Source organism: Portunus trituberculatus, chromosome 39 (assembly GCF_017591435.1).
Source record: "Portunus trituberculatus isolate SZX2019 chromosome 39, ASM1759143v1, whole genome shotgun sequence".
NCBI lineage: Eukaryota > Metazoa > Arthropoda > Malacostraca > Decapoda > Portunidae > Portunus > Portunus trituberculatus.
Genome location: NC_059293.1, coordinates 18,499,455 through 18,515,033, shown reverse-complemented (window position 1 = coordinate 18,515,033; position 15,579 = coordinate 18,499,455). Strand labels below are relative to the sequence as shown.

At 42.7% G+C, this 15,579-nt stretch overlaps 2 protein-coding genes across 2 annotated transcripts in view; both read right to left on the bottom strand.

Annotated features, from left to right (window-relative positions):
* The window catches only part of LOC123515434 (putative neural-cadherin 2), a 367,250-nt gene that overhangs the window by 279,561 nt on the left and 72,110 nt on the right, over positions 1 to 15,579 (bottom strand). The gene's annotated exons all lie outside the window — the stretch shown is intronic.
* Positions 2,529 to 6,840, bottom strand: LOC123515758 (histone H2A-beta, sperm-like). Its single transcript, XM_045274614.1, has 2 exons — positions 6,544 to 6,840; positions 2,529 to 2,678 (listed from the first exon to the last, which is right to left on the bottom strand). The coding sequence occupies exons 1-2, from the start codon at positions 6,838 to 6,840 to the stop codon at positions 2,529 to 2,531; spliced, it is 447 nt and encodes a 148-aa protein (XP_045130549.1).

Sequence of the window (15,579 nt, the reverse complement as noted above, 5' to 3'; positions counted from 1 at the left end):
GAAAGTGTGTCGTGTCTGTCTGCCCCTCCTGTGCTATTGCGTGGAGAGAGGCGGGATTCAGGGAGGCAGGGCAGGATAAACTGTTCCTTCTCTTTTTTCTTATTCTTTTTGTTCTTTACTCCCTTCGCTCCATCGCTTAGTCCGTGGCGCGATAAAATTTTGGGTGAGGCAGAAAAAGTATTATGTCTTTGTTTGTATGAATATTGCGGGGAATTTAGTGTGTCTTTGTGGTTCCTGTAAGTTTCTGATGTGTGTGTGTGTGTGTGTGTGTTGTGATAGAGAGAGAATGAGAGAGAGAGAGAGAGAGAGAGAGAGATTTCATTCAAATACTTTGGTTTACGTTACACTAAAGTGAGAAAGACAGTGGAACCATGCGTGCTTTGGGGTCCGTGGGGTCTCCAAGAGCACGGATTCGAATCATGTCCATGGTCCTGGTGTAGGTTGGGCTTCCTCACTCTGGGCAATGGTTTCCTAGCGGGTGGGCTTTGGGATAGGAGGTACCCCAAAAAGTACCCCCTTTAGCCCATAAATTCCCATGAAAATCCCACATGGTATAAATAAAAGAAAAAGGTTACAAATTTCTCAATATTCTTGTGTGTTTCAATCTTCAGCACAAAATTCTCTACGAGGCGAAGATATTCAAGTTAAATAGAATGAGAGGAGAAAAAATATCGAGAAATTTTACGGATGTGACCAAGAGACTCAAGGGAATAAAAAAAAGTAAAGAAAAATTAATTACTTGAAGTACTTTTGATGGGGAAGAGACTGAAGAGTTCCGAGTCTCCGTCTGTTTTTTTTTTTTTTTTTTTTTTTAAGGTCTTGATGTTCTGGAGGAGAGGAAATTAATGATGTTGCGGTCCACGTCTTTTTTCCTCCCTTACTTTTTCCAAAGGAGTTAATCTAAGTTTTATGTTTGTACAGGCTCCGGTAATCAGTAAGGTATCTGGTCCTGTGGGTTCACTGGAGATCAAAACTTGTCAGGTAGATTGAGTTCCTTTTGGTCACGTGTCGTTCGGAGAGTTCTATAGATTCTCGCTTCTACCTTGTTTTTTTTTTTTTCTATCATCTGTTTCTGGTTGTACTACTCTTAGAAAATTTTAAAATCCTTCTTTTCTTCCGAGGAGCAAGACATTTACCTCTTTCTTTCGGCTAACTCTTTCTGACCTGCAAGGAAACTGGCAACTAAGTGGTTCTTTTGTTTTGTTTTTTTGTCTCTGGCCAGCTTTCCACTCTTGCATAAAAAAAAAAAATGAAATTGGCAGCTCTCTTTGCAATGGTTGTATTCCTGCATCGCTCTGTTTATCTAGAATGTGATTTGCTTTCCTGTAATTTTAGTAACATGAAAAGAGAGCTTACTGTTACTTACTGTTAGTGGTCGCTCGCCCTTTAGACTTTTCTCAGTGTTTCTCTTTCTTTTTAATTCCTCATACTACTCCTTTGTATGTGTTTCCTACATAACTAACTCTCTTTCAGACTCTCTTTGTGGCTTTTAAACTCCTTAACTTCTCTTTAGATATCATGAACTTCCTTGCAGCATTCTCTCCATTAAATTTCCTTATAATGATCTGATGCATATAACTCGTCCCCATAAACTTACACTTCTTCATAAATTTCATAAACACTCAACGTAATCTAATTCCCCTTTATAGTATGTAATGCTCTTAGGCTCCCTGTGCACCGCGCTCTTATAAATCCCTTTGCAAAGCGTCGACATAAAGCCCCCATGTATTGGTGTATGTGTAAAACCACTCCATACTCTTAATGGAGGAGGCTCTGCACCACTTTGCCTCGGCCTTAATTGTTTCCGAAACTGTCAACAAGTTTTAATTCTCTGTCGGGTCCCCTTTGCCGGGTTCAAACAAAAAATATTTATCGTTTTACGCGAAAGTGCGAGTAGGGGCAGAAGTCCGTTCAGTTATAAATGTACTGCACCAATGCACAGATACACATGTGCGTGGGTGCAGGCGCGTATCTCTTAATGGAGGAACAGGAGAAATGACAACACCAAGACAGCGGACCGTGTCTCCAATCCTTCGTTAACGAGTTTAGCCACTACCCCCTTCCTTTCACTTTGAGTTGAAGGTCTGCTTTACCTTTTTTTTCTTTCCCTTTTTTTTTTGTCTTTAGGCGTACTTCACTCTTTTCTGGAAGTATGCGGGGGGCGGGGAGGGAGGAACAAGGGCGTGGGGTCCGGGGAGGTGAACGCTTGACTAAACTGGGTTACCCTCGGTCTCAAAACCATCATCAAAAGCACTTGGACGCACCAGTGAAAGCAGACAGGGAGTAAAAGCAAAGGGCGGCGCATTACGAGACTCCGACGCGTAATGATGCCATAAAGGAGTCGAGTACGCAGTGCAATTAATAAAAACGCAGAAAATATAATGAGAGGGAAAAAAAAGGGAAGAAGGAAAATCTCATTGCATTAGGACGCCACTCATTCAGGTTTTGGAGAATATCACTCGCTGATAATCTCATTTTTAATTGGGAGCCCTTCGCTGCATAAAGGAACAAGGGAAGCAATGCGCCTCTCACAAACCAGTGAATGCAGAGTCGCAGACCACTAGCGAGGCACCTACCCTGTCCTGTCCGGTACCTGAGTCCCCGGTGGCTGGCCCTGTGATGTTTGAATGGCCTTCCCGGCGATGGCTGAGTGGCCGGGGGAACCTGAGGTACTGTCCCTGTGTATTCGGCGTCTATGAATAATTGAAGAGCCCCCCCAAGGACGCCTCCAGACAGACCGGCACACACACATCCCTGAGTAATGAGTAAACACACACAAACAAATAAGATCTTGAGGAGAGAGAGAACCATTTCCTCCTCTCCCTCTCTCTCTCTCTCTCTCCCTCTGTCTCTAAACGCCTTCCTGCATTTCTACGGCCTGCTCTCTCTCTCTCTCTCTCTCTCTCTCTCTCTCTCTCTCTCTCTCTCTCTCTCTCTCTCTCTCTCTCTCTCTCTCTCTCTCTCTCTCTCTCTCTCTCTCTCTCTCTCTCTCTCTCTCTCTCTCTCTCTCTCTCTCTCTCTCTCTCTCTCTCTCTCTCTCTCTCTCTCTCTCTCTCTCTCTCTCTCTCTCTCTCTCTCTCTCTCTCTCTCGTCTCTCTTTCTCTCCATTTTCTGTTTCTATTTCTCTTTCCCTTTCTTCCCTCGTCTGCTTCCCCTACTTCCGTATTTTGTTCCATCTTCGTCTGTGCTAGTCTTTCCCGCTGCCTTTTCTTCTTCCTCCGTGTGATGGCTTCCTTTCTTCACCGTTTGCCCAAGTGCCTCCTCCCCTCCTGCCTTTCTTCCTCTTCCGCTAGCTGCCGAATCTCATTTTCTCGTTGGTTCTTCTTCGCCTTTTTATAATGCTCTGTCTGCTCTTTCTCTGCTCTCTCTCTCTCTCTGCTCTCTCTCTCTCTCTCTCTCTCTCTCTCTCTCTCTCTCTCTCTCTCTCTCTCTCTCTCTCTCTCTCTCTCTCTCTCTCTCTCTCTCTCTCTCTCTCTCTCTCTCTCTCAGTAAATAACAGACCAACAAACACAAATAGCGACGGAACAGATGAGCTCACTAATCGGTCTATTTCGTGATTAATATCGGCGACATATCATTTCCTCCTAAATGAACAGAATATCCAGCTTTCATCGCAATACTGAAGGGAAGGAGATAACTCAATAACCTCAGGATGTGGGAGTTTATTCTGTAGCATCCAGTAAGAGTGTTTAAATTGAGGTTTTTTGATGTTACAGTAAATATGGAAATGTTGAGTATTTCCAAGAGGCTCAGATAAAAATTGTTGATACTCGTAATCCACTAATGAAATGTGAGAGGCTGTGCTCAATAACGTGCTAGCGCTGGATTTAGCCGCGTTAAATCACTGCACCGTTTGACCCCGCTGTTTCTACGCGTTACTCCTACATAAATCAGTGCAGGCTGTCACTCCATTTGTCAATCAGTCAGTCGGTCTATCATCAAGCCAATTTTAATGGTGTTTTCCATCAGTAGTCATCAGTCAGTCAATCTGTCAATCTGTCAGTTTGTCACTCATTCAGTCAGTCAGTCAGTCAGTCATTTCCGAGTTTAATTTTGCTGTTTTTTTTTTTATCTCTTACAATAATATACTTAATGAAAGCGCCATGTTGAGAGGACTATTTTTCGTTTTTCTTTCACCTTGATCGGTGAAAATACTGAAAAAAACAACCAATAACTCAAATTTCTTTTTAGTGACCAATCCTTCGGCTGTTCTGAAATGCAGGAAACGAGATCATCAGATAATATGAATAAAGATTTTTTTTTTTTTTATGCAGGAGGGACAGCTGGCCAAGGGCAATAAAATACGAAAAAAAAAGGCCCACTATGTTGCCAGTTCCCTAAAAGACATAAAGGTAGCCAAAATTCAGGGACAAATGAATCATAGCTTTTGTGCTTCTTGTCTGATATTTCATATTTGCTTCTTTGTTAGAGAGTACGTGCATTATCATTCCCGTAAAGCCAGTTAAACATTTCGCTATTCATATAAGCAGATTTTGTACCTCAGCGCAAGGCTTCGGTGCACATCCCTCTCACTTCTCGTCTCCGCTCTTCTAGTTGATCAATAAATTGGTGACTAGAGAGACGTTTGTGACACCTCGTCGCGACCGTTTATGCTCGGCAGGTTTCCACAGAATGAGGAGCAAGGTGGGATGTGCACTGAAGCCTTGCGCCGAACTCGATCTGAGGCGCGCTAATTGCTAGACATAGAGGCGGTAATTCAATTATTTCCTGCTTGAGATGCGAAACAAATGAAAACAATGCAGTTACTTAGACAGTGTCACACGAAATCGGTGCTGTAAATGGCAAGTATTCCCGCGCTCCTCCATTTCCGAGAATCTTTCCAGACAAGAAGTGTTACGAGAAGCTTATAAATTGATTCCAAGGAGATTCCCGACTTGTTTCCGCTCAGACTAATTCCACGTATGTTCAAAACTAATAATTATGAAATCAATGCATAAACAGACTTACAAATTAAACCAGCCATGAATACTTGTGACCTCCGTATACCTGGAATGTTCATGCGGGAGATTTACCTTGTGAAGTCTATGGGATATAATCTAAGGAGGATATAAGCTCCATCTGGCATGTTTGAACGGCTTCCTGCTTTGTCCTGTCACTAACGAGACAAGTTAATCATTATGGGATGCTGTACATATATTCCTGAAATGGCTTAATTAGGCATGTTGTGCTCCGCCTCCCAGACGCTCAATGGGAACTTTAATTAATGCACCATAAGACCGACTGATTCTATCCATTATGGCGTATGCTTAGTTGAATCACATCTCGAAAATGGAGCAGCACTTGTGTCACTTCACGTCATGAAAGAATTGACGTAAACGTGTGTTCAGGAGATGCGATATTGAAGCTTCTCTCATTCAGTGTTTAATTGATCGTGAAGAAATATCGTCGTAGAATATGTCTAAATTAAAACTTCGGTATTTTAAGGAGTGGATGTATTTATACTTTTCTAAGTTAGTTTTATATGAATGTGCAACGTATGACTTGATAATCCCGAAGAAACTCATCCCAAAAGTCAATATTTTTTTTTCCAAGAGGTGATGGATTTTTGGTATTGTTTGAAATTAAAAATTTAAACGAACCTTTGTTGTCTATTATCTCTCTTTCCCTTTTTTCGTACTTGCTTTCTTCGTTTTTTTTTTTTTTTGCTATTCTCTTCTTGCTCTTGTAATGTTTGTTTACCACATGATGAAAAAAAGTATATAGTAAAGAGAGAGAGAGAGAGAGAGAGAGAGAGAGAGAGAGAGAGAGAGAGAGAGAGAGAGAGAGAACAGGCAGTTGAGATCGCGACGCCTCTCCTGGTAATAGCAACCAGTGATTAGAGAGAGTTACTACGAGAAGAAAATTACCCTCCATTTCCAGACACTTGATCTTGTTTAGTTAATTAGTTCAAATAGTACCTTGTCCATTACCTGTCTGTTACGTGAAGCCTCTAAGGAGTGGCAACGATAAGCTCTAAGTTAGTGCAATTAGATGCAATCTCCTCAGTGTGTGTGTGTGTGTGTGTGTGTGTGTGTGTGTGTGTGTGTGTGTGTGTGTGTGTGTGTGTGTTTGTGTAATTCACTTCGATCGTCTGCTGGTCATCCAGCCAGTCATCCCCATTACGGAGCGAGCTCAGAGCTCATAGACCGATGTTCGGGTAGGACTGAGACCACAGCACACAACACACCGGGAAAGCGAGGCCACAACCCCTCGAGTTACATCTCGTACCTATTTACTGCTAGGTGAACAGGGGCCACACATTAAGAGGCTTGCCCATTTGCCTCACCGCTTACCGGAACTCGAACCCGGCCCTCTCGATTGTGAGTCGAGCGTACTAACCACTACACTACGCGGTGTGTGTGTGTTTTTGTGTGTGTAATTCACCTCGGTCGTCTGCTGGTGACCCAGCCAGTCTTCCCCATTACGGAGCGAGCTCAGAGCTCATAGAACGATCTTCGGGTAGGAATGAGACCACATCAAAACACATAGAGTCCTGTGCCAGGACGCTGTTTTTGGAGAGATGTAATCTTCGATATCGGGTACATATCCACCCCTGGAGATGGTGACAGACTCGAATAATTCACTCAAGTCTTGATCCTTCTGCACTGATAGGAAGAGATGCCGCGGGCTCTTGTGCTTCATCGTTTCCTTGCCTGCCATTTCCAGTACCTTGGCACATAGGTACTCCAGTATTGCTGACATGAAGACAGAGGCTGTGGCACTGACGCGAGGTGCAAAGTAGCCGCTCCTGAGGTACCGCTGAACACGGGCCACAGGGAACTGTGGACCAGCTCGTTCCGAAAGTGTGCGTTTCCTTTTGACGTGTCCACTGCAAGGCATGCTTGTTATCAGTTAATTTAAGTGAGCGTGACTTCTGAATCTGTGTGTGTGTGTGTGTGTGTGTGTGTGTGTGTGTGTGTGTGTGTGTGTGTGTGTGTGTGTGTGTGTGTGTGTGTGTGTGTGTGTGTGTGTGTGTACTCATTTGCCTTTTACCGTATTTTTTAATTTGTCATTATAAGTGAAGATAAATATAAGACTGCCTTTAAACAATGAAAACATTTATCTGAAGCAAGATCCATACCCAAGTCACAGGCGCGGCAGCTTCTCCCTGTGTTGTTTCATCTCACTCGAAGAAAGATCAATTGTCGCACGAGGAAGAATTTCACTTTGTGCATTGAACAAAACGAAGTGAATTACATACATCTTACAAGTACAAAGGATGCAAGGTCGGAAATGTGAGCCAGCCTTGTTTTAGGAGGAGTGATAAGAGGATTCAGGCGTGGAAGGCGAGATCCAGTGCTTGAAGACAAATGCACAGTCATAAAATTCCGGTGAAGCATGACAAGATCGCGAATGGAATAGAAGATAAGAGCAACACTCACTAATGCTTCAGGAAGTGGTGAAGATTCAAGAATAATCATGAACTGTAACATTTCACAGAAGCATGATGTAAATTAAGAAATGAAAGTATGCTGGCTGTTAACAATGAAAGAAATTAAATAAAATGGGAGAATTTAAATACAAGAGCAGAACTGCCTTTCAACGCATATCATCAGTTCATGGAAACAGGGAAGAAAATATTTGTATATCCAGAATACATCAATTTTTAATAACGGGCATAAAGCAATATTGACCGAATTCACATTGCGAGTGAGAAATATTGTTGTAAAACTATAATTAGGTAAACACCTTTTAACAGAAGCATTAGTATTGATGAAATCGTTCACGTTTCGCTTGACACTTCTAAAATTAATAATCTTTTCTTGGCAATACCACACATTTTCTCAAGCTAAGTTGTCAGTTGAAGGCACGCTTTTAAAATTGCGTCCGGAAACCTTAATTTCAACATCATTGCTCTGAGCCACTTTACCTTTCAAAACAGTGAGGAATTAGCCACTTTCAAAGAAAAAAAGTAATTTCTGACCTGAATAGAAATAATATGCGATGACAAAAACTCTTTTCTTCACTTACTTCTTTTTTACTGGCCATCACGCTGACCTCCACATTCGGCCATTAGAGAAACATGTCAGTTTAAATAAAAGGCCACACTTCCATTTTCATACCATTCCAGTCCCACCCCTTCATTCCGGATTGCTGCAAGTGCCTGCTTAGCTTTTACAGTGGTCAAGGCAGGCACGGCGGCGCCCTCCGTGCAGTGCGACTTTTATGTGGTGAAGGAAGAATGATGGATTTCCGACCACACTCCCTCCCTCTATTATTGATGGAAGTCAGCCAAGCAATTTTTATCATTGGGCGGAGAGAAAGGTGGACGGCGGTTCCCAACACATGAAATCACTCTTATCTTTATTGTTCTTACAGGGCCTGTGTCAGTAAAGCATTTTTAGAATATGTTAAGATATCAGAGTTTTTATGGTTGGCAGTGTGCTGGATTCCAAGACGCTCTCCATCTCAGTAATGAATTTTGCATGATATGATGGCTCGTAGATAATAAATTTTCATAACTGACGATGAGATGAAACCCAAACTTCTTCATTCCACGACATTCGAAGTTGTGACCTCCCTTTAAAATGTTTCTTCCAATCATTCAGAATCGCCCCTCAGTAAAGTTTTTTTTTTTTATTCTCATTGTAAAATTTCCATAGTGATCCATTGAAACTCGAAAAACCTTTGTATTCTAATGTAATAAAAGTTGTGACCTGCAAGTAAAGAAAAGTAATCAGAAATCATAACACTAAGTTCAGAAATCGTTCTAGCTTCCCTTTACAATATTAATCCAAAGCCTCTCAGTTTCTAGAGAAATACCAATAACCTTCAGATTCTTTAAAATTTCTCGTACATTATTCACGAACTGCTACACCATCCCTTACCCGCTCAGTCATCCACACATGCAGCAACAAATACACACGAACTCCACTTCCGACACACACAGACAACAAACATACTCACGCTTACACTAGTTAGACCACACTCCTGCCGCACAAGACATGACCCAGAAAGGCAGAAGAATATTTGAATTTCCCAAGGGTTGCAAGGCTAGGTATTAATCTCATGTTCTCCCTACAAACAAGTTCCCAGCGAGTCTCCCGTTACTTTATGAATCCTTAAGGAGCATTTTGAGACCAGGTGGGCCTAGTGGCACGTCCTTAACTTTACTTTTTGGGAGCAAGTGGAAGAATAATGCTCTCGTTTGTCTGAGGAAGCCGCTAAGTACAGAGTGAGAATGGAGCAAGGGAGAGAAAGAAAGAGAGAGGGCAGGGAGAGAGAGAGAGAGAAAGAGGCCACTATTTCACTTACATTACCCTAACACAACGAGGCCTTAACATATTTGCCTTTCAGGTTTACGCAAAAGGAAATTAAAAACCTTAAACGTGAACAGCGCAAGAATAAAAAAAAAAAAGTGTGGTTGTGAATAGGCAGTCAACACGGACAATGATGTGAAGGGAGGGAAAGGAAAAGAGAAAAAAAAATACTAGGCAGAAAAATATTGTAATGTAGGGGTGCTGTCTCGGCTACAAAGGAAGGTGCTACTGGATTTTTTTTTTTTCCTCCACTTCACATTCTTAAAAAAAGTGAATTAAGCCTACACTGCGTTATAGCAAAGGAGGGTTTTTCCTATTGCTGTTGTCCTTGTTACTTTTCTTGTCATGTATTATGTTATTATTCTCTTCGTGTGTGTGGGAAGGTAGGTAAGAATGTTGGATTAAGGGGAAGAGGGGAGAAAGGAACGGGAAAAAGGAGAAAAGAATAGAGAGAGAAATAAGATGGAGGAGAAAGACAAAGTGTGACTATGAGAAAGAACAGAAAATGGAAGAGGAGAAGGAGATAGTGAAGGAAGAAAGGAACGAGGAGGTAGAAGAGTAAAGGAGGGAAGTGAGTGTGGAAGCAAGATAGAAGATGATAAATAGAAAGACGTGAAGTTGAAGAAGAGGAGGAGGAGGAGAAAGAGGAGGAACAAGAAAAGGAGTGTGGAGGCGAGGTAGAGGAAGATTAATCGAAGCAAATAAAAGTTAAGAGGAAGAAAGACAAACATAGGAGGAGAAAGAGGAGGAGGAATAGGAGGAGGAATAGGAAGCAGAGGAAGGAAGAAAGGGAAATTTAAGAGGTGGTAGAAGAAGAGGAGGAGAGAGAAGAAGATGTCATAGTGTAGGCGCTTCTATCAGCACCTTAGCAGAGAGAGAGAGAGAGAGAGAAAGCCCTTTTTACGTGCCCTTAAGAAGCCAGTGTTAAGAGAGCCTTTCAGCGCGTTAATGTCCCTTACCAAGCCTTTTTTTTATACTGTAGCCAAGACGTTTATTACTATCACCCACGTTTCCTCCCAGCAGATTGTTACTTCTATTCTTCTAAAACCATTCTTACCGTCTCATTAACCACACACACACACACACACACACACACACACACACACACACACACACACACACACACACACACACACACACACACACACACACACTTTCCAGTAAGCTCTCATTACTCCGACTATCACTCAATCACATAAGTAAGGAATTTTCTTATTGTCATTTCTTTTGATCGCAATGACTCCATATTAAGTCTTATAGCAACAGATGTATAAAGGTAGCATCGTCGTAGCTGCTGTCCTTGTTAATTTTTTTCATTTTTTTTCTGTTACCTTTGCTGTTTTTATTATTATTCCTTAAAGAGCCAGTGTTGTTAATGGGGACTTCCATACCACATTATTCTTGCAGTTGTAGAACGATATGACATACATTAATATAAGAACATAAGAGAAGAGGAAAGCTGGAAGAGACCGTCAAACCTACACATGGCGGTCTCTATATGATTAAAGCTACCTTCTATCATCTCCATCCATAAATTTATCTATTCTTCTAAAGCTCTCTATTGTCTCAACACTGACTACATGACCACTGAGTCCGTTCCACTCATCAACCACTCTGTCTGAAAACCAGTTTCTTCCTATTTCCCTTTTAAACCTGAATTTCTCAAGCTTAAACCCATTGTTTCTAGTTCCGTCCCTGCTACTGAGTACATACATAAGTTTTCCTGGAAGCGAGTAGTCCATATAGAAAAATGGAACACATAAGATAAGAGAAGAATATGAGGAAAGAAGGAAGTAAGAAGAGAGAAATAGGTGAGGAAGGAGGAAATTAGAGCAGACACCAGTATAAAAGAGCCTGTCATTCCCTGTAACGCGTCTGTTTCATTCCAGAAAGGCCTATTTAGGAAACTTAACACAATTTTGCAACCTAGAGACACAACAAACAATGGAACCACCACGCGCTTTGGGATCCGAGGGGCCTCCAAGTTCACGGGTTCAAATCCTGGCCACGGTCCGAGTGTAGGTAGACCCTCTTTACTCTGGGTAACGATTCCCTAGCGGGTGGGCTTTCAGATAGGAGGTACCCCCAAAAACAGTACCTCCTTTAGCCCATGAATGCCAGTGAAAACCCCACAAATATAAAAAGAAATATACTTAGATTCCTGGACACACTCTCAATCAACCTTCTAGTTCCAGCAATCATCCTAAACACAACTAATTCGGGAACTTCTATAGATTATCATTGCAGTGTTCCAGGAAGGTCATTAATCGTGTAGATCAAGCCAATTACTTAATGTGGAACGGGTACTGCTTCTGGTAGCTTATACAGAAGACACTGGTCGAAGGAGAGACCCCCCAAGGAGTGTCTAGCCCCCCAGCACACCACGCCAGCACTCCAGTACCCTCTCAGCGTCCCCTCAGCCACCCCTCAGCCACCCTCCCCCACCGCAAGCAATGGTACCCAGATGTCAGCACCGCAACGAAAGAATAGGTCCATATTTCATTCTACTCGACGGGTATTGTTGCCTCAGATTTATGACTTCGTGGTTTCATTTCCTCAATAGTTTTAAGTTCCAAGGGAGTGTTAACAAAGAGTAGTGAATTAAATTGTGATTAGTTGATGATGATATTGGTGGTGGTTGTGGTGGTGGTGGTGGTGGTGATTCAAAACAGAAACGATTTTGAGATGATTTATTGAAATGTTACTTTGTATTGTCTATTTCAAACTTAGCCTCCTCAATAACTGGGACACATTTTTACCTTAAGATTTGTATACCAATAGACCATTTTATTGACATTAGGAAGGCTCTACAGAGGTAAGAAGATTAATGGTCACAGTCTTCACTATTTTAATCTCACACATAAGTTTCTGAAGCTGTATCAAGTCACCAAATAGTAAGCAGAATGAATATGGAAACGCGTCATGGTACTGAAGGGGTTAAAAAGTGTTGGCCCAAATAGAGATCAAAATAATGATGATGCTACAAATTTGACGCAATACATTTTTTTTTTTTTTAGATTATATTTTCATTTGACTGAAACACGCATCGTTTACTTTACATTTATTTTTGAGCAGGCCATGCATATGTATGAGGAGCAGCAAGAGTGCATGCATGGAGAGAAGGGCTAAATTGAAGGCTCTCTCTGATAAAGAAAAACACTCGCTTGCCTCGCTCGCTCGGGTCATTGGGCGCTTGGTAATGTTCCGTCGCAGCTTTCCCCGGGAGACGAGACACACGGAGTTTAAAGCGATATTTATTTACGTAAAGAATCTGATGGAGAAACTAAAGGAAATCAAATGGAGATGTGTGCAAAGGAGGTCGTGAAGAGTGATAGTAACTTGGAGTGTGAGTGTGTGTGTTTGTGTTTCTTTTTTCACCCTCTTCTCGTGTGTTTAGGAAAAGTAATGAGGATATTAGAGTATGGATATGTACAGAAAATTCTTCTCTCTTATGGAGCAATGGGGAGGACAAGAGTTACTTTATGATGTAGAGAGTAAAGAGAATAAAGATTAATGCATATGACTTAAAGGAAAGTGTGCAATGGGAGTTCTTGTCTTAGGATGGAGATGGGACACGAAATACCTTACACTGTGGAGAGTTAGGGAAGTAAAAAGTAGTGTGACTGTGAAAGGAATATGCGTGATGGAAGCCCAAGTTCTGTAAGGAGAGTTGAGGAGAGTAGGAAGCAAGTTACGTGGTGGGAGTTCATGTTCTTTTTAGTGGAAAATGTGTAGGGTGTTTGAGACGGCGTAGGGAGGAAGGAGGTCACCTAAAGAAAGCTGATGAGAGATACAGGTGATGTATAGAAAGCTGGTGTCCTTTCCTGGGGAATGAAGTTGAGAAAGTTAAGACGACGCGAGGAATATGTAGCTCATGTATAGAGTTGAGGAGATACAAGTGATGTGTGAGAGAGGCTCGTGTCTCTTTTCAAAGGGAACACGGAGAGACGAGCTGGCGTGGGTAGGAGAAAGATTACAGGGAGTTAGGGAGGAATGTTACACGCTACACTAGATGCTGCTTCACTGTACGCTATTTGTCTCCTTCTCGTCGTCTCTCTAAAGAATTTTCGCTGAAACTCGAGTCTTTTTACCGTGATTAATTAATTTTAACTGTTGTAGGCGCGTCACGGTAGGGAAAGGGAAGCGCCTCTTGTTAAAAAAATTCTTCATTAATTCTCGAGTGTTAGTTTGTAGTTTGTAGTCCTGTGGGAATTGTATTTTGCAGTAATTTGTGATGAAAAATAATATGAAAATCGTAGCACTGGTAAGAAAAAGCGTACTGAAAACATACTCGGCGAGTTTAACTACGTCAACACTTAGTAGAAAGGGAGAAAAAAAATGAAGGGAACAAGCACCCTCTTTTCATTCATCCCGAAGACGCTCACTTATCATCTCCATTTTTTATCATCACTCCCTTGACGTCATAACAAGATAAATGTAGTAATCTGACGTAGCACAGACAGGCACACACGGGAGGACAGGAAAGACCGAGTGGTGGTGGTGGCGTGGCAGGACTGGAGCGGCGGAGGGACAAGGAACACAGTGCGGAAGGAAGGGAGGGCAGACAGTGCGTCCTTCTCCTTGTCTCCTTGTCCCGTGTAATGAAGTGCGGCGCGGTCCACTCCCTTGAATCATTTCCTCCCTCCGCCTCCTCCTAAGTCCCTTCGCTGCCTAAAGGGAGGGACGAAGCGGCGAGTCAAAGGAAGGAACACTGGATAGGTGACGGGGCTTAGTTTGCATCCAAAGACGAACGATCGATTTAATTTAGAATGAGAAGCAGAGATGAAAGGAAGACACGCAGGAGGAGGAAAAGGAGGAGGAGGGTGAGGAAGAAAGGAGGTTGTGGGAGGTGAGTGTTGCTGGACAAGACCCCCACGAGATGAGATGAAGGAAATAAAGGAAGTTGATCACCTCTTCACTTTATCTTTACCTCTTTCTTCCTCCACACTTGGCGAGAGAAAGAGAGAGAGAGAGAGAGAGAGAGAGAGAGAGAGAGAGAGAGAGAGAACTAATGTGTGTGTGTGTGTGTGTGTGTGTGTGTGTGTGTGTGTGTGTGTGTGTGTGTGTGTGTGTTAACGGCAGATGAAAAACATTGAAGAGCACCTTAATGTGAATGTGAGGGGCGAGAGGAGGCAAGACAGTGCGAGGCAGGCCAATGGTGGAGGCGTGTTGGGCAACATTGTTAGAGCAGCAGGAGTCTCTCTCTCTCTCTCTCTCTCTCTCTCTCTCTCTCTCTCTCTCTCTCTCTCTCTCTCTCTCTCTCTCTCACCCTCCTTCCGTCTCGATTAGTGACATAAAAATTGACGATGGAGAAAGTAAGGAAGATTAGGTATTCCCTCCTGTTCCACCGTCTTTTTACACATCATCTTCTCCTCCTCCTTTCTCCATTTCCCTACTTTCCTCCCACCTTTAATTTTTCCAGTCCCTCCCACAGTTCCCTCCCTTGTCTTCTTTCTTTTGCCACTGCCACACACCCTCCCTTTCTTGCTGCCTCACACACACCTGCCTTCCTCCTTCTCACCTCATCCTTCCTCCACTCTCATCCTGTCTTGTCTGCGTGCCTGCTTTTCCTCCAACTCTCTCCTTCCTTTCTCCTTCTCTCCCTCCCTTTTACTCACGTACCTGGGGCGGAAACTACTGAAGGGAAGGATGGACAAGAGAGAGACTTCAGGAAAGCCGAATAGGTTAGGATGTCAGCTTTAAATTGAAAAAGAAAGATTGATATTCATGGCCAAACGAATACAAGGAATGGAAAGTGAGGAGGAAAGCGTCCAGCTCGGCACATCACAACGCCTCACACACACACTCTCTCTCTCTCTCTCTCTCTCTCTCTCTCTCTCTCTCTCTCTCTCTCTCTCTCTCTCTCTCTCTCTCTCTCTCTCTCTCTCTCTCTCTCTCTCTCTCTCTCTCTCTCTCTCTCTCTCTCTCTCTCTCTCTCTCTCTCTCTCTCTCTCTCTCTCTCTCTCTCTCTCTCTCTCTCTCTCTCTCTAGGGGCACGCAAAGGGCTTACATCAAGTCACTCATATCAGTTTGCTATCGCTCTGGGAGTAGAAGGGGAAGTAGCTGATGTAATAGGGTGGTGGTGGTGGTTGGTGGTGGTGGTGGTGCCGATGGTGGTGGTGGTAATAGTAATAGTATAGTAGGTATTGTTGTTGTTGTAACATTATTAATAGCTGTAGTAGTGACTGTGATGGTCTTGATGATGCTGGTAGTAGTAGTAGTAGTAGTAGTAGTAGTAGTAGTAGTTGTTGTTGTTGTTGTAGTAGTAGAAGTAGTAGTAGAAGTAGTATAAATAGTAGTAGTAGTAGTAATAGTAGTA

Excerpts from the sequence above, each read along its gene's own strand:
- LOC123515758 (XM_045274614.1), bottom strand. The coding sequence starts at position 6,840 with ATGCCTTGCAGTGGACACGTCAAAAGGAAACGCACACTTTCGGAACGA. Across the intron at positions 2,679-6,543 it reads CCATCTCCAGGGGTGGATAT|GGACAGTACCTCAGGTTCCC; the intron begins GTACCCGATATC and ends CCGAATACACAG.